This window comes from Somniosus microcephalus, chromosome 7 (genome assembly GCF_052327205.1).
Source record: "Somniosus microcephalus isolate GS21.2 chromosome 7, FLI_Smic_1.0, whole genome shotgun sequence".
In the NCBI taxonomy this organism is placed as follows: domain Eukaryota; kingdom Metazoa; phylum Chordata; class Chondrichthyes; order Squaliformes; family Somniosidae; genus Somniosus; species Somniosus microcephalus.
The window spans coordinates 277,010,486-277,034,581 of NC_140993.1; the positions used below are offsets into that span (position 1 = coordinate 277,010,486).

Sequence of the window (24,096 nt, forward strand, 5' to 3'; positions counted from 1 at the left end):
TATTACAAGGTAGTACTGTACAATATTTGTACATTGATTCATTTGGCCTCGCACAAAACTGTAAAGAAACTGTTTATACAATGTAATTTAATAGATGAGATTTTACAAGCAGAGCTTTTTTTAATTTAACACTTGAATATGCTGATAGATTTTTGAGTGATAAGATTATATTTTTACTGGTAAGATTATACTTCTCAACAATGCACAAATCAGATTCATTTTTACCTGGATGTCCATTTTATAATGTTCATGAAGCAATGACCAAACTAGTTACAGATCTGTGTATGAAGAGGATTTGGAAATTAATTGAAACTTCATAACTACCATAAATGGCGGTCCGAACTCAGATTTTCCAGGTTTTTGAGGTCTGTAAAAATGTAGATACATTTGGATGCGTCTCGAGGATCTTTTGCCAATCATCAGCGGGACACTTGGCCAGTTTTTTGCTTGAATGGGTATTATTCCTTGGGTTATTGGGCTTATTGTTTAAGACTTTGTCTTCTGAGTTTGCACAGATTATTTAGAGTCGTGATTTTTTTTTTAATGCTACATATATTTTTTAGCATTGCATCTAATAAACATTTTCAACCTTAAGTATTGAGGTATGACAATTTTAAAGGAGATTGAATGCTTTATAAAATCAGAGAATGAAGCATGGGACCCAAAAGCAGATCAAAATAATTCCTTAGTAGGAAAGAGAAAGGCAAACTAAATTTTGGTTTTCTGTCCTACTTTAATCACTGTGCATATAACTTTACAGAATATTAAATGAAATCTTAAATCTGACAGAAGTAGGGATGTTCGCTGATGATTGCACAGTGTTCAGTTCCATTTGCAGCTCCTCTGATAATGAAGCAGTCTGTGCCCGCATGCAGCAAGACCTGGACAACATTCAGGCTTCGGCTGATAAGCGGCAAGTAACGTTCGCGCCACACAAATGCCAGGCAATGACATCTCCAAAAGGAGAAAGACTAACCACCTCCCCTTGACATTCAATGACAGTACCATCGTCGAATCCCCCACCATCAACATCCTGGGGGTCACCATTGACCAGAAACTTAACTGGACCAGCCACATAAATACCGTGGCTACAAGAGCAGGTCAGAGGCTGGGTATTCTGTGGTGAGTGACTCACCTCCTGACTCCCCAAAACCTTTCCACCATCTACAAGGCACAAGTCAGGAGTGTAATGGAATACTCTCTACTTGCCTGGATGAGTGCAGCTCCAACAACACTCAAGAAGCTCGACACTATCCAGGACAAAGCAGACCGCTTGATTGGCACCCTATCCACCACCTTAAACATTCACTCCCTCCACCACCGCCACACCGTGGCTGCAGTGTGTACCATCTACAGGATGCACTGCAACAACTGGCCAAGGCTTCTTCGGCAGCATCTCCCAAACCCGCGACCTCTACCACCTTGGAGGACAAGGAAAGCAGGCGTATGGGAACACCACCACCTCCAAGTTCCCCTCCAAGTCACACACCATTCTGACTTGGAAGTATATCGCCATTCCTTCATTGTCGCTGGGTCAAAATCCTGGAACTCCCTACCTAACAGCACTGTGGGAGTACCTTCAGCACACGGACTGCAGCGGTTCAAGAAAGCGGCTCACCACCACCTTCTCGAGGGCAATTAGGGATGGGCAATAAATGCTGGCCTTGCCAGCTGCGCCCACATCCCGTGAACGAATTTTTAAAAAATCTTCTCATTTGTTGTTTTGGTGTGAATGAATATGGCAGTGGTCAACCTGGTAAGATGGGCTTCAAACTGAAAGCATCCTCTGTGCACTACCGAATCCACGGAGAATTCATTTTTATCCCTTGAAAATTGTTTTTACCATTTTTGATCAACTCAGCCTTACAAGCTCAAATCTTAGAGGAACATCACTTCCACAATTGTCCCCATTGACGGCCTGAACTTATCCTGGTAATATGTCGGTAATGATTTTCAATTCAGAAAAATAAAGAAAACCTTCTAACAAGAACAGAAATTGTGGAGGTAATAGATCCTTCAGCCAAGAACATAACACACAGATATTCATTAAATGCATTAAGACATAAAATCTTGTCTTATGAGTGGGATAATTATGGTTGGTAGTAGTTAGGCATTAACTATTTTATTTAAAGCACTTTTTATTAATAACCCAAGCACAGATTTAGGTAAAACATTTCGGCTGTTCGATTGTAAGATGTGTTTTAATGCAGTGACACCAGCTAAACACAGCTCACTGACAGTAAGTTATTGTTGTAATTATTTGTGTTTAAAGGGTACTCTGAATTTTAGTAAAAATACAAACCATGCAAGTACCAATATTCAAAGCAATGCATCATGATATTGCTGCAGAAGATGGTGCAATTTAATATTCTGACAAGTGTTGCACCGAAGAGCGATGGGAGAAGGGAGATGTAATTCCAGTTGTGGTAATTCTTGGCTTTCAGGATGACATGAAGCTATAATTGCATGTAATCTCGTTATTTATTTTTAGAACAAGTGTGAGCAAAATTTTGACCTCCTGTGCTATTTTTATCTAAGTGGCGAAAGCTTTGCATTCAAGTTAACATTTGCCTATAATGCAGGGCTTGCCATGGTAATAGACAGGGTTTGTGTCATCCTATACTTACAGCCTCCAGACATCACTCCAGATCAACTGGTGCTCTCTACACCGCAGACACATACTCAGCTTCAGGTGAAACATGGGGTAACAGCATGCCAACATTGTCTCTGCAAACTTTTCACTTTGACTTTTTTTGGTTGGCATGTTCCTAAATCTGTATCCACAAAGAACATTTTTGTCACCCTTATTTTCTCACCAAACTGGTAATTCTTTTTTTGAAGATCTCACTTTGGTTGCAGTGTTATTTAATTGTACACATTGCTGCAGAGATTCTTGTATGTTTAAAAAAAAAATGAGAAATTTAACATCTAACTTTCTTTCAAGTATGATCTGTCTATCTCTCTGTCTATTTCTTTATCTCATCTATTTCTTCATCTCGTATCTCTCTCTTCATCTCTCTCTATCTCTTTCTTTACACAGCCTTGCACTTAGAATCATAGAAATTACAGCACAGAGGGAGGTCATTCTTGCCCATCACACAGAAATTACAGCGCAGAGGGAGGTCCTTCTAGCCCATCACACAGAAATTACAGCGCAGAGGGAGGTCCTTCTAGCCCATCACACAGAAATTACAGCGCAGAGGGAGGTCCTTCTAGCCCATCACACAGAAATTACAGCACAGAGGGAGGTCATTCTTGCCCATCACACAGAAATTACAGCGCAGAGGGAGGTCCTTCTAGCCCATCACACAGAAATTAAAGCGCAGAGGGAGGTCATTCTTGCCCATCACACAGAAATTACAGCGCAGAGGGAGGTCCTTCTAGCCCATCACACAGAAATTACAGTGCAGAGGGAGGTCATTCTTGCCCATCACACAGAAATTACAGCGCAGAGGGAGGTCCTTCTAGCCCATCACACAGAAATTAAAGCGCAGAGGGAGGTCCTTCTAGCCCATCACACAGAAATTACAGCGCAGAGGGAGGTCCTTCTAGCCCATCACACAGAAATTACAGCGCAGAGGGAGGTCCTTCTAGCTCATCACACAGAAATTACAGCGCAGAGGGAGGTCATTCTTGCCCATCACACAGAAATTACAGCGCAGAGGGAGGTCCTTCTAGCCCATCACACAGAAATTAAAGCGCAGAGGGAGGTCATTCTTGCCCATCACACAGAAATTACAGCGCAGAGGGAGGTCCTTCTAGCCCATCACACAGAAATTAAAGCGCAGAGGGAGGTCATTCTTGCCCATCACACAGAAATTACAGCGCAGAGGGAGGTCCTTCTAGCCCATCACACAGAAATTACAGCACAGAGGGAGGTCCTTCTTGCCCATCACACAGAAATTACAGCGCAGAGGGAGGTCATTCTTGCCCATCACACAGAAATTACAGCGCAGAGGGAGGTCCTTCTAGCCCATCACACAGAAATTACAGTGCAGAGGGAGGTCATTCTTGCCCATCACACAGAAATTACAGCGCAGAGGGAGGTCCTTCTAGCTCATCACACAGAAATTACAGTGCAGAGGGAGGTCATTCTAGCCCATCACACAGAAATTACAGTGCAGAGGGAGGTCATTCTTGCCCATCACACAGAAATTACAGCGCAGAGGGAGGTCCTTCTAGCCCATCACACAGAAATTACAGCGCAGAGGGAGGTCATTCTTGCCCATCACACAGAAATTACAGTGCAGAGGGAGGTCATTCTTGCCCATCACACAGAAATTACAGTGCAGAGGGAGGTCATTCTTGCCCATCACACAGAAATTACAGCACAGAGGGAGGTCATTCTTGCCCATCACACAGAAATTACAGCGCAGAGGGAGGTCCTTCTAGCCCATCACACAGAAATTAAAGCGCAGAGGGAGGTCATTCTTGCCCATCACACAGAAATTACAGCGCAGAGGGAGGTCCTTCTAGCCCATCACACAGAAATTACAGCACAGAGGGAGGTCATTCTTGCCCATCACACAGAAATTACAGCGCAGAGGGAGGTCATTCTTGCCCATCACACAGAAATTACAGCGCAGAGGGAGGTCATTCTTGCCCATCACACAGAAATTAAAGCGCAGAGGGAGGTCCTTCTTGCCCATCACACAGAAATTACAGCACAGAGGGAGGTCCTTCTAGCCCATCACACAGAAATTACAGCGCAGAGGGAGGTCCTTCTAGCCCATCACACAGAAATTACAGCACAGAGGGAGGTCCTTCTAGCCCATCACACAGAAATTACAGCGCAGAGGGAGGTCCTTCTAGCCCATCACACAGAAATTAAAGCGCAGAGGGAGGTCATTCTTGCCCATCACACAGAAATTACAGCGCAGAGGGAGGTCCTTCTAGCCCATCGCACAGAAATTACAGCGCAGAGGGAGGTCCTTCTAGCCCATCACACAGAAATTAAAGCGCAGAGGGAGGTCATTCTTGCCCATCACACAGAAATTACAGCGCAGAGGGGGGTCCTTCTAGCCCATCGCACAGAAATTACAGCACAGAGGGAGGTCATTCTTGCCCATCACACAGAAATTAAAGCGCAGAGGGAGGTCCTTCTAGCCCATCACACAGAAATTACAGTGCAGAGGGAGGTCCTTCTAGCTCATCGCACAGAAATTACAGCGCAGAGGGAGGTCCTTCTAGCCCATCACACAGAAATTAAAGCGCAGAGGGAGGTCATTCTTGCCCATCACACAGAAATTAAAGCGCAGAGGGAGGTCATTCTTGCCCATCACACAGAAATTACAGCGCAGAGGGAGGTCCTTCTAGCCCATCGCACAGAAATTACAGCGCAGAGGGAGGTCATTCTTGCCCATCACACAGAAATTAAAGCGCAGAGGGAGGTCATTCTTGCCCATCACACAGAAATTACAGCGCAGAGGGAGGTCATTCTTGCCCATCACACAGAAATTACAGCGCAGAGGGAGGTCCTTCTAGCTCATCGCACAGAAATTACAGCGCAGAGGGAGGTCCTTCTAGCCCATCACACAGAAATTACAGCGCAGAGGGAGGTCCTTCTAGCCCATCACACAGAAATTACAGTGCAGAGGGAGGTCCTTCTAGCTCATCGCACAGAAATTACAGCGCAGAGGGAGGTCCTTCTAGCCCATCACACAGAAATTAAAGCGCAGAGGGAGGTCCTTCTAGCCCATCACACAGAAATTAAAGCGCAGAGGGAGGTCATTCTTGCCCATCACACAGAAATTACAGCGCAGAGGGAGGTCCTTCTAGCCCATCACACAGAAATTACAGCGCAGAGGGAGGTCCTTCTAGCCCATCACACAGAAATTACAGCGCAGAGGGAGGTCATTCTTGCCCATCACACAGAAATTACAGCGCAGAGGGAGGTCCTTCTAGCCCATCGCACAGAAATTACAGCACAGAGTGAGGTCATTCTTGCTCATCGCACAGAAATTACAGCGCAGAGGGAGGTCCTTCTAGCTCATCGCACAGAAATTACAGCGCAGAGGGAGGTCCTTCTAGCCCATCACACAGAAATTAAAGCGCAGAGGGAGGTCCTTCTAGCCCATCACACAGAAATTAAAGCGCAGAGGGAGGTCATTCTTGCCCATCACACAGAAATTACAGCGCAGAGGGAGGTCCTTCTAGCCCATCACACAGAAATTACAGCGCAGAGGGAGATCCTTCTAGCCCATCACACAGAAATTACAGCGCAGAGGGAGGTCATTCTTGCCCATCACACAGAAATTACAGCGCAGAGGGAGGTCCTTCTAGCTCATCGCACAGAAATTACAGCGCAGAGGGAGGTCATTCTTGCTCATCGCACAGAAATTACAGCGCAGAGGGAGGTCCTTCTAGCCCATCACACAGAAATTAAAGCGCAGAGGGAGGTCCTTCTAGCTCATCACACAGAAATTACAGCGCAGAGGGAGGTCATTCTTGCCCATCACACAGAAATTACAGCGCAGAGGGAGGTCCTTCTAGCCCATCACACAGAAATTACAGCGCAGAGGGAGGTCCTTCTAGTCCATCGCACAGAAATTAAAGCGCAGAGGGAGGTCCTTCTAGCTCATCGCACAGAAATTACAGTGCAGAGGGAGGTCCTTCTTGCCCATCACACATAAATTACAGTGCAGAGGGAGGTCATTCTTGCCCATCACACAGAAATTACAGCGCAGAGGGAGGTCCTTCTAGCTCATCGCACAGAAATTACAGCGCAGAGGGAGGTCCTTCTTGCCCATCACACAGAAATTACAGCGCAGAGGGAGGTCCTTCTAGCTCATCACACATAAATTACAGTGCAGAGGGAGGTCCTTCTAGCCCATCACACAGAAATTAAAGCGCAGAGGGAGGTCATTCTTGCCCATCACACAGAAATTAAAGCGCAGAGGGAGGTCATTCTTGCCCATCACACAGAAATTACAGCGCAGAGGGAGGTCATTCTTGCCCATCACACAGAAATTACAGCGCAGAGGGAGGTCATTCTTGCCCATCGCACAGAAATTAAAGCGCAGAGGGAGGTCCTTCTAGCTCATCACACAGAAATTACAGCACAGAGGGAGGTCCTTCTAGCCCATCACACAGAAATTACAGCGCAGAGGGAGGTCATTCTTGCCCATCGCACAGAAATTAAAGCGCAGAGGGAGGTCCTTCTAGCTCATCACACAGAAATTACAGCACAGAGGGAGGTCCTTCTAGCCCATCACACAGAAATTACAGCGCAGAGGGAGGTCATTCTTGCCCATCGCACAGAAATTACAGCACAGAGGGAGGTCATTCTTGCCCATCGCACAGAAATTAAAGCGCAGAGGGAGGTCCTTCTAGCTCATCACACAGAAATTACAGCACAGAGGGAGGTCCTTCTAGCCCATCACACAGAAATTACAGCGCAGAGGGAGGTCATTCTTGCCCATCGCACAGAAATTAAAGCGCAGAGGGAGGTCCTTCTAGCTCATCACACAGAAATTACAGCGCAGAGGGAGGTCCTTCTAGCCCATCACACAGAAATTACAGCACAGAGGGAGGTCCTTCTAGCTCATCGCACAGAAATTACAGCGCAGAGGGAGGTCCTTCTAGCTCATCGCACAGAAATTACAGTGCAGAGGGAGGTCATTCTTGCCCATCACACAGAAATTACAGCACAGAGGGAGGTCATTCTTGCCCATCACACAGAAATTACAGCGCAGAGGGAGGTCCTTCTAGCTCATCGCACAGAAATTACAGCGCAGAGGGAGGTCATTCTTGCCCATCGCACAGAAATTACAGCGCAGAGAGAGGTCCTTCTAGCCCATCACACAGAAATTACAGCGCAGAGGGAGGTCATTCTTGCTCATCACACATAAATTACAGCGCAGAGGGAGGTCATTCTTGCCCATCGCACAGAAATTACAGCGCAGAGGGAGGTCATTCTTGCCCATCACACAGAAATTACAGCACAGAGGGAGGTCATTCTTGCCCATCACACAGAAATTAAAGCGCAGAGGGAGGTCATTCTTGCCCATCACACAGAAATTAAAGCGCAGAGGGAGGTCCTTCTAGCTCATCACACAGAAATTACAGCGCAGAGGGAGGTCCTTCTAGCCCATCACAGAAATTAAAGCGCAGAGGGAGGTCATTCTTGCCCATCACACAGAAATTACAGCGCAGAGGGAGGTCCTTCTAGCTCATCGCACATAAATTACAGCGCAGAGGGAGGTCATTCTAGCTCATCACACATAAATTACAGCGCAGAGGGAGGTCATTCTAGCCCATCACACAGAAATTACAGCGCAGAGGGAGGTCCTTCTAGCCCATCGCACAGAAATTAAAGCGCAGAGGGAGGTCCTTCTAGCCCATCACTCGGATCAACTAAAGCTATTGCCTGTAATTCAAATTCCCCAGAACTTTTGTTCTTATCCAATTCTTTTGAAATGGTGTTGCAGTTTCTTCTGTCTCAATCACCATGTGTTGTAAAATATTCCATTCTAATAACCGACTATGTGAAAACATCTCTTCTAACTTCCCCCTTTGTTCTTATAATAGTCTTCAGTTTATGCCCCTTATTATGAATCCATCTTATGGAAACAATCTTTCACTATTTACCCTTTCAAATCCAATGTCTTGTACATATTCAACATCACTCATTTGCTTTGATAGTCACTGCCCTGTGTGTATAAAACCCAAAGCCCCATTGCCTTTTAATGGCCTTTTCTGTGTGCACTTCTACCTGTCAAGATCTATGTATCTGTACCGTAGGTCTCTGTTCCTCTAGAGTACACACACTGGGCAGAGATGGCAGTCACCCCACAGTTATTGAAAATAATTGTAATGGAGCTACAATCTGAGAAAACAAAAGATAAAAATGTAGCTTTTGCAGAGGTTACTGATGGGGTTTTGCTATTGACCCTTTTTGTTTGTACCAGTGAATTAATAGATTTAATGAGCAGCATCACAGCACATTTTTCTGTATCCCCATGCACAGCATTTTTTAAAGAACTCTCTGCAGAATAAATATCATTTAATATAACACTGCCCTGTGTAAACTGATAGGATAGGCAGAAACCTTTTAAGTTTTTTCTGTTTGATATCTTGACTTACAGCATTTATTTTTATATCACAAGCCATTATGCATGTGACCGTTTGTTCTGTTTGAACCTTTTTTTCAGTGATCCTAACTGGTACCCCATTTCATATTTTCATTCCTTAAAGATTCTTCAGAAATGTGATATTTATTTAATTGATAAGTGCTTAAAGTTGGTTTTGTTTCTTGCTGATAAAATAGCAGGGTCCGACCGCTATGGGTTTAATCAGTCCAGTAGATTGTCTGCATCAGTGAGTGCCATGCGAGTTCTCAACACAGGATCTGATGTAGAGGAAGCTGTTGCCGATGCTTTGGTATGTACTGCTAAGTTATATGGTCATGTATTTGTGATTAATCATTTGAATTTTGATGGGTGTCTTTCTCTTAAAAGCCTATTGTTGTGATGCAAAATGTTATGTCATTATTCGTTACAGACTACAGAATAGCTCAATTATTGTATTGGGGAAATCACGGAAACAGTATTCTTTGCAGAGCTTCTAACATCGGTGGGCAGCACGGTGGCATAGTGGTTAGCACTGTTGCCTCACAGCGCCAGGGACCCGGGTTCGAATCCGGCCTCGGGTGACTGTCTGTGTGGAGTTTGCACATTCTCCCCGTGTTTGCGTGGGTTTCCTCCGGGTGCTCCGGTTTCCTCCCACAGTCCAAAGATGTGCGGGTTAGGTTGATTGGCTATGATAAATTGACCCTTAGTGTTAGGGGGATTAAATACGTGGGGTTACGGGGATGGGGTGGGATATGTGTCGGTGCAGGCTCGATGGGCCGAAATGCCTCTATCTGCACTGTGGGGTTTCTGTGATTCTGTGATCAGTCTTGTGAATTGCCCAATCCTGCCTGTGCTATGTATTAGCTTCAATCCATGATTGCTCCCTCGGTTCTTTTCTTCCATCAGCAGCAGCTTGCTAGGTATAAGCTTCACTCCATAAATGGTTACTCCCTTTGCTCCTCATCTGCAGAGCTGTTACCAGATGCTTATCATAGCAAACTGGAAAAAATTAACTGCCCAGTATATGAACTGTTTTCTGTGTGGATTCCTCCAGTATTAGTTTTGTTTGTGACTGTTGACTTCCAACTCTGTCTCTGCAAGATTGTTATTTGAAGTATTTAGTTACAGTTCATCTTTTAACAGCTGTTAGTATAGCAGATACTCTGTCCTCTGAGGAATATTGTATGGTCTGCCACAGAGACATGCTGACTTGCTGCCACTGTTATCTGTGGTCTCTCAACTAAAGCTTGACATTCGTCCCCCAGAAGTGCATGTTGCTGCTTCCAGTTTTTCAAATAGGGTTTGGTGTGGGTGGTTAAAGCAATGTTAGCAAATATCAATAATTAAGAAGGAAATGTCAAGTCACACACCTGCACAACTGAAAAGGAACCCAGGAAAGATTCTGACATAAAAATGAAAATATTAGAACTCATTTGAAAGAATTGGATCTGCAGATTGGTAGGAAAACAAATCAACGGGGCCCAGAACCGTGGCCAACACTCTATTTGTTGGCGTTGTGTTCCGCCAGTGCTGGAGCCCAAGTATTGTCCTGGCGCACCTGCTGGTAGATGGTCAGATGTAGACCACAAACTACAGTATCGGAGTATAATGGATGTCCTTGATGCAGTGGTACAAGATATGGTGATCAGAGTATGCCTAAATTAGGTCTTTCTGGCTCAGTTGCTGTCACATCAACTCAGAAGGTTGGGATTCAACCTCCAGCAGCACACGAGCACATAACTCCTGGCTGATCCTCACGTGTCAGTCGCGGCTCAATTGCTCTGAGTCAGAAGGTTGTGGGTTCAAGTACTCATTGCTCTGAGTCAGAAGGTTGTGGGTTCAAGTCCCACTCCAGAGACTTGAACACAAAAATCTAGGCTGACACTCCAGTGCAGTACTGAGTGAGTGCTGCACTGTCAGAAATGGCACTATTTCGAAGAAGAGCAGTGGAGCTATCCCTGGTGTTCTGGCCAATATTTATCCCTCAATCAATATCACAAAAACAGATCATTTGGTCATGATCACATTGCTGTTTGTGGGACCTTGCTGTCTGCAAATTGGCTGCCACATTTCCTACATTACAACAGTGACTACACTTCAAAAGTACTTCAATGGCTATAAAGCACTTTGGGACGTCCTGAGGTCATGAAAGACGCATAGAAATGCAAGTCTTTTTTCTTTCAGTGCAGTACTTGAGGGTGTGTTGAATTGTTCGAGGTGCCATCATTCATCTCCTATGTCCTGATGAATAAAATTCCCTCGTCCATAACCATCAAACAAATGATTAACTGGTCATTTATCTCATTGCTATTTGAGGGATTTTGCTGTCTGCAAAGCAGTGACCACATTTGACTACATAACAACAGTCATTGCATTTGAAAGTAATGACTTGTATGTGAAACACCTTGAAGTGTTTCTGATGAAGTGGTGAGGTGTTATAAAAATACAAGTTCCTTATTTTCTTGGATTTGTTTTCTGGTGTCCACCAGACTCTTAAACAGAACATTTTTTAAAAAGTTCTCCTTTTCCTGTCTTTCTTGAAGGATTGAGTCCTTGTTGGGATATAGTCCCAGGGACAGATCACCCTCCAGTACTTACTTCCTCCTCGTGGCTATTCATGTTTGAACCTCGACATTGGATGCATTGCAGCCAAGCTTGAACCTGTCCTCACCAGTTCTCCATCTGCACAATAAAACTTTGAGGAAGAGTCACAAGATAATTGCCATGAGCAAGGATTTTTGGTCATTACTTTCCTCTTCCTTAGCCAGGATTTCTGTGGCCAATTTTGTAGCTTTCTTGCAGCCTTGGCTGATGGCTAACACAGCAAAGGTCTGGCGATTAACATGTGTATAGCTCCGTTACTGATCAGCTAATCTCTTATCCATTGGGAGAGCAGCTAAACAAAGCTTTATCATAGAATCATAGAAATTTACAGCACGGAAGGAGGCCATTTCGGCCCATCGTGTCCGCCCCGGCCGACAAAGAGCTATCCAGCCTAATCCCACTTCCCAGCTCTTGGTCCGTAGCCCTGCAGGTTACAGCACTTCAGGTGTACATCCAAGTACTTTTTAAATGTGATGAGGGTCTCTGCCTCTACCACCCTTTCAGGCAGTGAGTTCCAGACCCCCACCACCCTCTGGGTGAAGACATTTCCCATCAAATCTCCTCTAAACCTCCTACCAATTACTTTAAATCTATGCTCCCTGGTTGTTAACCCCTCTGTTAAGGGAAATAGGTCCTTCCTATACACTCTATCTAGGCCCCTCATAATTTTATACACCTCAATTAGGTCTCCCCTCAGCCTCCCCTGTTCCAAAGAGAACAACCCCAGCCTATCCAATCTTTTCTCATAGCTAAAATTCTCCAGTCCAGACAACATCCTCGTAAATCTCCTCTGCACCCTCTCTAGTGCAATCACATCTTTCCTGTAATGTGGTGACCAGAACTGCACGCAGTACTCTAGCTGTGGTAAATCTCCTCTGTACCCTCTCTAGTGCAATCACATCCTTCCTGTAATGTGGTGACCAGAACTGCACACAGTACTCTAGCTGAGGCCTAACTAGTGTTTTATACAGTTTAAGCATAACCCCCCTGCTCTTGTATTCTGTGCCTCTTAACCACCTTATTACCTGGCCTGCTACCTTCAGGGATCTGTGGACATGCACTCCAAGGTCCCTTTGTTCCTCTACACTTCTCAGTGTCCTACTATTTAATGTGTATTCCCTTGCCTTGTTAGCCCTCCCCAAATGCATTACCTCACACTTCTCCGGATTGAATTCCATTTGCCACTGTTCTGCCCACCTGCCTAGTTCATTGATATCTTCCTGCAGTCTACAGCTTTCTTTTTCATTATCAACCACACAGGTGATTTTAGTATCATCTGCAAACTTCTTTATCATACCCCCTACATTCAAGTCTAAATCATTGATATATACCACAAAAAGCAAGGGACCCAGTACTGAGCCCTGCGGAACCCCACTGGAAACAGCCTTCCAGTCACAAAAGCACCCATCAACCATTATTACCCTTTGCTTCCTGCCTCTGAGCCAATTATGGATCCAACCTGCCACTTTGCCCCGGATCCCATGGGCTTTTATTTCGTGACCAGTCTGCCATGTGGGACCTTATCAAAAGCCTTGCTAAAATCCATATACACTACATCAAATGCACTACCCTCATCGACCCTCCTTGTTACCTCCTCAAAAAATTCAATTAAGTTAGTCAGACACGACCTTCCCTTAACAAATCCGTGCTGACTGTCCTTGATTAATCCGTGTCTTTCTAAATGAAGATTTATCCTGTCCCTCAGAATTTTTTCCAATCATTTTCCCACCACCGAGATAAGGCTGACTGGCCTGTAATTACTCGGTCTATCCCTTTCTCCCTTTTTAAACAAAGGTACAACGTTAACAGTCCTCCGGCACCACACCTGTAGCCAGAGAGGATTGGGAAATGATGGTCAGAGCCTCCGATATTTCCTCTTTTGCTTCTCTTAACAGCCTGGTTTACATTTCATCCAGGCCTGGAGATTTATCCACTTTCAAAGCTGCTAAACCCCTTAATACTTCATCTCTCGCTGTTTATTTCATCTAATATTTCACACTTCTCTTCCCTGATTGCAATGTCTGCTTCGCCCCTCTCTTTTGTGAAAACAGACGCAAAGTATTCATTAAGAACCCTACCCACATCTCCCGCCTCCACACACAGATTACCTTTATGGTCTCTAATAGATCCTACTCTTTCTTTAGTTATCCTCTTGCTCTTAATGTATTTATAAAACATCTTTGGGTTTTCCTTGATTTTACTTGCCAAAATGTTTTCATGCTCTCTCTTTGCTTTCCTAATTTCCTTTTTAATTTCACCCCTGCACTTTCTGTACTCCTCTAGAGTTTCTGCAGTATTGAGCCCTCGGTATCTGTCATAAGCCTCCCTTTTTTTCTTTATCCTACCCTGTATGTCCCTTGACATCCAGGGTGCTATAGATTTGTTAGTCCAACCCTTTTTCTTTAAGGGAACATACTTGCTCTGAACCCTCCGGATCTCCTCCTTGAATGTCTCCCACTGCTCGGACACTGATTTTCCTTCAAGTAGCTGTTTCCAGTCCACAATGGCTGAATCCCATCTCAGCTTAGCAAAATTGGCTTTTCCCCAATTGAGAACTTTTATTCCTGGTCTTTCTTTGTCCTTTTCCATAACTACCTTAATTCTAACTGAATTGTGATCTCTAGTACCAAAATGCCCTCCCACTGATACGCCTTCTACCTGCCCAGCTTCATTCCCTAAAACTAAGTCCAGAACTGCCCCCTACCTTGTTGGGTTTGTTACATACTGACTAAAAAAGTTCTCCTGAATGCATTTTAGGAATTCTGTACCCTCTATACCATTCACACTAATTTTATCCCAGTTAATATTAGGGTAGTTGAAATCCCCTACTATTACTGTCCACTAGCACGTGGCACCAGGAGTAATCCGGAGATTACTACCTTTGAGGTCCTGCTTTTTAATCTCTTTTTTAGCTCCCTAAACTCTGCCTGCAGGACCTCATCCCTCTTTCTACCTATGTCATTGGTACCGATATGGACCACGACCTCTAGCTGTTCACCCTCTCCCCCCAGAATGCCCTGCAGCCGCTCGGTGACATCCTTGACCCTTGAGGCAACATACCATCCTGGAGTCACGTCTGCGGCCACAGAAACGCCTGTCTGCTCCCCTAACTATCGATTCCCCTATCACTATTGCTCTTCCACTCTTCTTCCCCCCCCCCGTGCAGCTGAGCCACCCGTGGTGTCGTGGACTTGGCTCTGGCTGCACCCCCCAGAGGAACCACTGCCCCCACCAGTACTCAGAACAGAATACTGGTTGGAGAGTGAGATGCACTTTGGGGACTACTGCACTACCTGTCTGGTGGTCGTCTTCTGTCTGGCGGTCACCCATTCTCTCTCTGCCTGCACACTCTTAAGCTGTGGCGTGGCCACCTCCAGAAACGTGCTATCCATGAAGTTCACAGCCTCGCGGATGCACCGCAGTGACTCCAGCTGCTGCTCAAGCTCCGAAACACGGATCTCGAGTTGCCTTAGCTGGTGACACTTCCTGCACATGTGGTCGTCCAGGACTTCCCACATGGCACAGGATGTGCACTCCACGGGACTGAGCTGCCCTGCCATGCCTCTATTTAATAGACTAAGAACTAACTGAGCAGAACTAAACGTAAAAACTTTTTTTAAAAACGCTCACCAATCAGCTCCTTCCCTTGTGCTGACATCACTTATTCTACTCTGACATCACTCTTACGAATTCTGCCTCTGTTGAGTTGCTGCCTCTGTCGCTCTGCTCCCGCTCTGGTCTCGCCCAGGTCCGCTGCCTCCTCTGGTCAGGGCCTGCACTCCGCGCTCCTTTTATCGCCGCTGCCTCTGTCGCTCTGCTCCCGCTCTGGTCTCGCCCAGGTCCGCTGCCTCCTCTGGTCAGGGCCTGCCCTCCGCGCTCCTTTTATCGCCGCTGCCTCTCTCGCTCTGCTCCCGCTCTGGTCTCGCCCAGGTCCGCTGCCTCCTCTGGTCAGGGCCTGCACTCCGCGCTCCTTTTATCGCCGCTGCCTCTCTCGCTCTGCTCCCGCTCTGGTCTCGCCCAGGTCCGCTGCCTCCTCTGGTCAGGGCCTGCCCTCCGCGCTCCTTTTATCGCCGCTGCCTCTCTCGCTCTGCTCCCGCGCTGGTCACGCCCAGGTCCGCTGCCTCCTCTGGTCAGGGCCTGCACTCCGCGCTCCTTTTATCGCCGCTGCCTCTCTCGCTCTGCTCCCGCTCTGGTCTCGCCCAGGTCCGCTGCCTCCTCTGGTCAGGGCCTGCACTCCGCGCTCCTTTTATCGCCGCTGCCTCTCTCGCTCTGCTCCCGCGCTGGTCACGCCCAGGTCCGCTGCCTCACCCGGGCTTTATAGAGCTCCCCTAACTGAAAACTGTATTCTTAAGTGAAGTGATTTTCAAACTTTCCTGTTTGGGGGACCCAGTGTAAGTATTGACACATTCCCAATGATTCCTTCCAAATATTGACGCACTCCCCAATATCTTTTGTCCTAACTTTTGAAAGACACTCAGCTACCCAAGGGAAAATTGGGAAATCATTACAGAAAAAGTTTTCTGTTAGTATAGAGCAATATACATAACATGTTGTTCAGTCACCAAACAGCAACAACAACTTGCATTTATATAGTGCCTTTAACATAGTAAAACGTCCTACGGCATTATCAAACAGAATTTGACACCAAGCCACATGAGATGTTAGGACAGGTGATCGAAAGCTTGGTCAAAGAGGGAGGTTTTAAGGAGCAGGAGGAGAGAGAGGTCGAGAGGTTTAGGGAGGGAATTCCAGAGCTTAGGACCCAGGCAGCTGAAGGCACGGCCACCAATGGTGGAGCGATCAAAATCTGGGGGTGCGCAAGAGGCCAGAATTGGAGGAACGCAAAGATCTCGGTGGGCTGCAGTGCTGGAAAAATATCGAATGCAGTATTCTCCCAACATGATGCTTCCATGCTTGGAATACCTGGTCGATGGACAGAAATCTGATGACATTTTGGACCTTGTAGAATTTCCTGTTAAGCCCCGAGAATCCAGGGACCCCAGTTTGAAAGTCTCTGTTTTATAGAGAAAATTGGAGCTTTACAAGAAGCAACAATAAGGTTAACGAGGAACGTTTGACTCCTAACTTCATGAGCCTCCTAGTAATTTTCATCATTGACCTGAAGTATGGTATGTGGTGCATAACACCTTTGATAATGATAATGATAATGAGAAGACTGCAAAAGGATGGGTTTAGATTATAATTTTGAGCAACTATCTTTCTACACGTTCTCTACAAATTCAAGTTTACTGGAACTAATTTATGTTTCACAATGGGGTGTGTGTGTGAGCGTTATCATTTTCATATGTCTGTATATTCGACTCTGAATCCCCACATTTTTTTCTGCTTCTGTTGGTTGTGCTTTCATTGTCTTGCATCATAACAGTGGCTGAAATAATAAACACGACTAACAAAACATAGTCTGACTGCTCTCAATTTTTCTTCCCAAAAATTGCTACCAGCTCCTAGGAGACATACGGAGTAAGGTAGAGATATTCTTCTTTCCAAGACTATTTTTCAATGAAGAATTATATGTTGTGCTGTAAGCACCAAGCTGCATTTTCAAGAATTGAATTCAACAGCATGACTTAATATCTCACTGAATATATGTACTGTACTTGAGATAAGATAATTAGTTCCAAGCTGGATTTCAGACCTTTAACTTAAATGTAACCATGAATCATATCCGAATCCTTTCATGATAAAATGGTCAAAAAACCCAAAATGCAAGAGATATTGTTCACGTATATGTAGCGCATCACCACTGTTGATGTGAGCTGGAGCTGGGAAGGAGCCTAGGGAGGATGTTTTATATTTTCTCAATGATACTGCGAACTTGTCGTTCTCAGCCATGCAGGTGTTGGAATCAATCCTGTACTCTACCAATGAGCTATATTGTTGCGCTGCTGAAAAGAGCCCAGACCTTCCTGGTCTGTCAGGCTCAGTTGCCCAAGGCAGCTCTTTCCTTACACTTTCAATCTGAGCACAGATTACATTTATTAAATGTGTGGTTTCCTTCTGTAATGCTGTAAGTTGATAGATCTTTTCAAATCATTATGCCTGCAGAATGACATTCTGCATCATTCTGTCGAGGAAGTAACTAACACTTTTCCACTAATATCTTTTGTCCTAACTTTTGAAAGACACTCAGCTACCCAAGGGAAAATTGGGAAATCATTACAGAAAAAGTTTTCTGTTAGTATAGAGCAATATACATAACATGTTGATCAGTCACCAAGCAGCAACAACAACTTGCATTTATATAGCGCCTTTAACATAGTAAAACGCCCTAAGGCATTATCAAACAGAACCATTTGGAAGCGCATCTATTTTGCATCATGTGGGTCAGGTGAAAGTGTCGCACTTGTGTCTGATTGGCTTATATTGATGTAACAGCAATAAATGAGATTTGGACAGATGGGAACTTAACAGTGAACCAAGAGCCTCTTCCTACTGCTTTCTTCTGACGTGGAGCATGAGATTTATAAGGAGCAGTAGGTTCTTTTAGCAGTGCCAGTTAACCTTTAATTGATCTCGGGATGTATCTATTTGTAGCAATTAGACTTGGTGACCTTAAAGGGGAAAGCTAGTTAAATGCAGCTCGACTTCAGTCACAGAATAATACAATGTGTGTTATACTGTATAACATTCCTGTTCTTGTAAAACAGTTTCTCATCCAAAATTGCCACAGAAGGTAACTATTGTTGCAGGATTGATTACATTTGTGAAACATAGTGGTATAAAACTCTATTTTATAGAAAATATTGTTTTAGAAAAATCTTGTTCTAAATTTTAAAAATATTTTCATGTTCTACAAAGTCAAACTAATTGTCTAATTTCTGAAAGAACAATACCCATATGTGCTTTTTAAGCTCATGGGACAGTGGCGGATAAGTATAGTATTAAAGGCTTACCCATCATTTAGGAGTTATATCATTTGATAAAATTAGACCAATTTGCAGGCATCTATTTTGCTGATTACTCAAATGAATTCAGTGTCACCTGAGGGTAAACTAAACAGAGATGCCAAGGAACTAAATTATGATTATTGCTTTTAACTTCCTCTCTTACTAAAAAGAAAGACTGAAATTAATTTTCAATCATTTATTTTTTTGTCGAAAAGCGAATATAAAAAAAAAAGTAAAGGTGTATAATACGTCCTGTTACATTACAGAAAAAGCCAGCAAGGAGAAGGTATGAATCGTATGGAATATATTCAGATGATGATGCCAACAGTGATGCATCCAGCGTCTGCTCTGAGCGTTCCTACAGCTCTCGAAACGGCAGCATCCCGACATATATGCGACAGACTGAAGATGTAGCTGAGGTCCTTAACCGCTGTGCAAGCACTAATTTTTCAGAAAGGAAAGAGGGCCTGCTGGGCTTACAGAATTTACTGAAAAACCAACGGACATTAAGGTAAGGTGATTAATAAGTTTATATTGTGTTTTCAAGTTGTGTAGTATTGTTGGCTAATCCATAATTATTCTCTTCTCAACAGTCGTGTTGAATTGAAAAGATTGTGTGAAATCTTCACTAGGATGTTTGCGGATCCTCATAGCAAGGTATGCTAGGGTATTTTTGCTTAAAACGTTTTAATATTTAACTCATCAATATCAGTGGAATACTTGGAATTTCAAACTGTTGTAGTCTTTGCCAATTCTATTATTTTTTAAGGAGAGTTGGAGCTTCTCAAATGTGATTTTTTTTAAAAATCAACTGCCAATTATTATTTCATATGCTTGAAGTGATTTTTATGGCAGTCGTTTACCCCTCCATTGAGGACATTATCATTCATCAACTACATTGAGTGTCTTGGCCATTAATGTTAGCCATCATTCCACCCTCCACTGCCCATACACCACCCATCCCCAGAGATAGTCCAGCCAAGAGGCTCAATTCCCACAATTAGAGAAAGTTTTCTTAATGCTAGCAATTTGTATTAAAATTTAAACATAGTTCTCCATGTTTAAATTTCTCACATCAAGCATAAAACTTACTTCTGAAATCACGGGACTTGAGTACTGAACATCGCAGAATGCAACTCCCCTCCCACCAACCTCTCCGTGCAAGTTTTATTTAAAGGTGATTTTTAAGGATCACAAAGTTCAACAGTTGCTGGAATGCAAAATTTTCATATTCATCAACATCAATGAAGTATAATTACAAAGTAATATCTATTTTCACAACTTCTGATAATTTAACATTTAATACTATAATCATCTGAATTATCTGAACCTTTTGATGTAATTAATTTGGGATGCCCATCTTTTTCTGACATGCACTTATCCTAGTTTAATTGATTTTCCTAGTTTTAACCAACTACGGATTCAGAGTAGTAAATTCCATTTAACAAAATAAATGGTATTCTTCATGTTTCTATAGTATAGATTTTTAAGGAAGGGAAATTAATTAAACTTATAAATCTTATTGACCTCTAAAAGTGCTATGCACAGCAACCAATGTATCCATCTGAATTGACAAATAAAATCAACATTTTTTTAACCAGCGATTACTTTACACCAAGATGACACTCCCCAATATAGTAATAGGTTAAATATTCTATTCCCCTCTAGAACTATCATTGCAGCATTCCAGTACCCTCCATATATTGCAGGAACAACCCAAGTTGACACGGAAAATGACAAACTGGGCAGTCCCTTTAAGAAGTTTGAATGCACTGACCTTGGGAAATTACCCCCATAATCTTTCCTCTCTCTGCTCCATGGAGGAGGCTCTTTCTCTGAGTTGCTGTGTTGCTTCTTGGGTGTCAGCCGTGGCTCCGTAGTAGCACTCTCACCTCTGAGTCAGACGGTTGTGGGTTGAAGTCTCGCTCCAGAGACTTGAGCACATAATCCAGGCTGACACTCCCAGTGCAGCACTGAGGGAGCGCTGTACTGTCGAAGGTGCCATCTTCGGATGAGACATTAAACCGAGGTTCCATCTGCCCCCTCAGGTGGATGTAAAAGATCCCATGGCAAGATTTTAAGAAGAGCAGGGTAGCTCTCCTGGCCAATATTTATCCCTCAACCTACATCACTAAAACAGATTGAGGTTGCTGTTAGTGGGAGACTTGCTGTGTGCAATTTGGCTGCCGCGCTTCCTACATTAAAGTACTTAATTAGCTGTAAGGCGCTTTGGGACATCCTGAGGTTGTGAAAGGCTCTATATAAATGCAGTTTCTTTCTTTCATTTCTTTTCCTGTTGGCAGGTGGACACTAGCTGCTGCTGTGCTCAAGTACAGAAAGTCGCTCTTCTTCATTTGACTAAGTTGTTATTCATCTGTTTTATTCTACATGGTGCCTCAGTCAAAAACAGGTGTAGCCAGATGCCCAAGACGTTCAGGTTTCAGTACCATCCTATGCGTTTTCCCTGACCTCCACCTTTGTGATATTCATATCTTGGCTGTTTCTCAAATCAGTGTAAATATGACCTGGCAGTCTGTGAGTTGGGTTTGAGAATGTTCCCTCATTGAGGCGATGCTGACTCCAGCATTGGGAAGCCATCCTTCAGGAGAATATGTGCTGTAAAAGTGAGCTTTGGTGGGGCAGCACTGCACCCTTCCAGTGAGGCTAATTTGTTGCTAATGTAAACATTATGCTCACATCATTGACTAAAAGTGCTGGCTGGATGAAGTAAGAAACACCCTGGATTGGCAATGTGGTTCTTGTTGGCTAAACCTCTTAGCACCAATCTGTGGCATTCCTTTAACATCTGTGGCACTAACCACTGTGGATACAGAAGAACAGATAGTGGTGCTGATGAGTTTTAGTCCATTCTTTCATAAACCAGTGCAGCTACTCTGGTCTTGCCTTAGTGAGAGCTTTCATCCTTTGCACCAAAGAAATGTTTGTTGCCTGATGACTTCCTGTGCCATGCGTTGGACAGGTTGGGCATGGTCAGATTAAACCCATTAATGTGTGACTTGAGGTGGTGCAGGAGCGAGGGTTTTAGATTCCTAGCACATTGGGACCAGTTCTGGGACAGAGGGGAGCTGTTCAGATGGCACGGACTTCACCTGAACTGGAGGGGTACTAATGCGCTTGTTGTTAGGGTAAATAAGGAAGTCGGGTGGATTTAAACTAATATAGCGGTGGGGAGGGAAAAGCAGAACAGACTGCAGTTTAAGAATAATTAGGGAAGAGGGAGTACGGGTATTACTGGATACTGTAACTTGAATTATGCTGATATGGATGCAAGAAGTAAAAGGAATAAAATTGGTGAGCTAGAAGTGACTGTCCATCAGGAGGAAATCGATGTTGTAGGAGTGACTGAAACCTGGTTGAAATCAAATAATGATCAGGAATTAACTTGCGGATTTTTGTGTGTTTTCGGAAGGGCCAAGAAGTTAAGACAGGAGATGGGATGGCATTATTTGTTAGAGAGGGACTAGTTATGCTGGAGTTGGATACTGGTACTGAGTCTGTTTATATAGAATTGAAGGATAGTAAAAGGAAACATTTAGGAATATACTACAGGACACCAGTAATCAAGAGAGGCTAATGCAGTTTTGTGGGAGATGATAAGACAAATATGTGCCATGTCTTCCGTAGTAATCCTGAGGGATTTCAATCTTTTTCTATATTGACTGAGTGCACAATAAGGAAAGGAGTTTACTAAAATTATGAGGGACTTGTTTCTACACCGTATGCTATGGAACCCACAAGGGGTAATGCAATATTGGATTTAGTTTTAACAAATGAGGAGGGAATAATAAGCCAAGTAGAAATATGGGAACATTTGGGATCTAGTGGCCATAATGTTCTGACATTCAGGGTACATACATTGTCCAAGCCAATATTTATCCCTCAACCAACATAATAAAAACAGATTATCTGGTCATTATCACATTGCTGTTTGTGGGACTTTGCTGTGCACAAATTGGCTGCCACATTTCCCACGTTCCAACAGTGACTCCAAAAGTACTTCATTTGGCTGTAAAGCGCTTTGAGACGTCCGGTGGTCATGAAAGGTGCTACAGGTAGACTACCCTTTATCCGGACTTCCGAAAACCGAAACCCTCTAAAAACCGATGGTTTTTTCGTTCAGCGTAAGTCGTGCGTACGAACGAAAAAACCTTCGGTTTTTAGAGGGTTCCGGTTTCGGAAGTTCGGATAAAGGGTAAGTCGTGCGCACGACCCCCCGCCGACCCCCCCCCCCCGCGGACCCCGCCGGCCCCGACAACCGCCGACCCCGCCAGCCCCGACAACCGCCGACCCCCCCCCGCGGACCCCGCCGGCCCCGACAACCGCGACCCCCCCGCCGGCCCCGACAACCGCGACCCCCCCGCCGGCCCCGACAACCGCCGACCCCGCCGGCCCCGACAACCGCCGACCCCGCCAGCCCCGACAACCGCCGACCCCCCCGCGGACCCCGCCGGCCCCGACAACCGCCGACCCCCCCGCGGGCCCCGACAACCGCCGACCCCGCCAGCCCCGACAACCGCCGACCCCCCCGCGGACCCCGCCGGCCCCGACAACCGCCGACCCCCCCGCGGACCCCGCCGGCCCCGACAACCGCCGACCCCCCCGCGGACCCCGCCGGCCCCGACAACCGCCGATCCCGACCCCCGCCGACCCCGACTGACTTACGCTGAGCGTCAGCGTAAGTTGTGCGCACGACCCCCCGCCGACCCCCCCGCGGACCCCTGCCGACCCACCTTCCGAAATCCGAAATTCTCCTTTATCCGAAACTCGGCTGGTCCCGAGGTTTTCGGATAAAGGATAGTCTACCTGCATATAAATGCAAGTCTTTTTTTTTCTTTTTATAAAACAAATGGATGGCAATTAAGAAGCTAGACTTTCATGGAATCAGAAATTTACAGCACAAAAAGAGGCCATTCGGCCCATCTTGTCCGTGCCGGCCGACAAAGCCATCCACCCTAATCCCACTTTCCAGCACTTGGTCCGTAGCCTTGTAGGTTACGGCACTTCAAGTGCATATCCAAGTACTTTTTAAATGGGATGAGGGTCTCTGCCTCGACCACCCTTTCAGGCAGTGAGTTCCAGACCCCCACCACCCTCTGGGTGAAAAAATTTCTCCTCAAATCCCCTCTAAGCCTCCGACCAATTATTTAAAGCTGTGCCCCCTGGTTATTGACCCTTCTACTAAGGGAAATAGGTCCTTCCTATCCACTCTATCTAGGCCCCTCATGATTTTATACACCTCAATAAGGTCTCCCCTCAGCCTCCTCTGTTCCAAAGAAAACAAACCCAGCCTATCCAATCTTTTCTCATAGCTAAAATTCCCCAGCCCAGGCAACATCCTTGTAAATCTCCTCTGCACCCCCTCTATAGATAGATTTCCAGACGCAAAAGGCGTCAAGGGGTATGGGGAGAGAGAGGGAATATGGTATTGAGATAGAGGATCAGCCATGATCATATTGAATGGTGGAGCAGGCTCGAAGGGCCGAATGGCCTAC

The 24,096-nt window shown here is 45.0% G+C and overlaps 1 protein-coding gene across 35 annotated transcripts in view; it reads left to right on the top strand.

Annotated features, from left to right (window-relative positions):
• The window catches only part of clasp2 (cytoplasmic linker associated protein 2), a 453,349-nt gene that overhangs the window by 305,300 nt on the left and 123,953 nt on the right, over positions 1 to 24,096 (top strand). For 11 of the 35 annotated variants that reach the window (XM_085993872.1, XM_085993847.1, XM_085993853.1 and 8 more), the window contains 5 exons: positions 2,630 to 2,704; positions 9,269 to 9,381; positions 17,138 to 17,161; positions 18,850 to 19,094; positions 19,177 to 19,240. In XM_085993872.1, coding sequence (XP_085849998.1) covers positions 2,630 to 2,704; positions 9,269 to 9,381; positions 17,138 to 17,161; positions 18,850 to 19,094; positions 19,177 to 19,240 — 521 coding nt within the window. The remainder of the gene's footprint in view (positions 1 to 2,629; positions 2,705 to 9,268; positions 9,382 to 17,137; positions 17,162 to 18,849; positions 19,095 to 19,176; positions 19,241 to 24,096) is intronic. The other 24 variants (XM_085993870.1, XM_085993873.1, XM_085993879.1 and 21 more) reach the window with 9 other exon arrangements.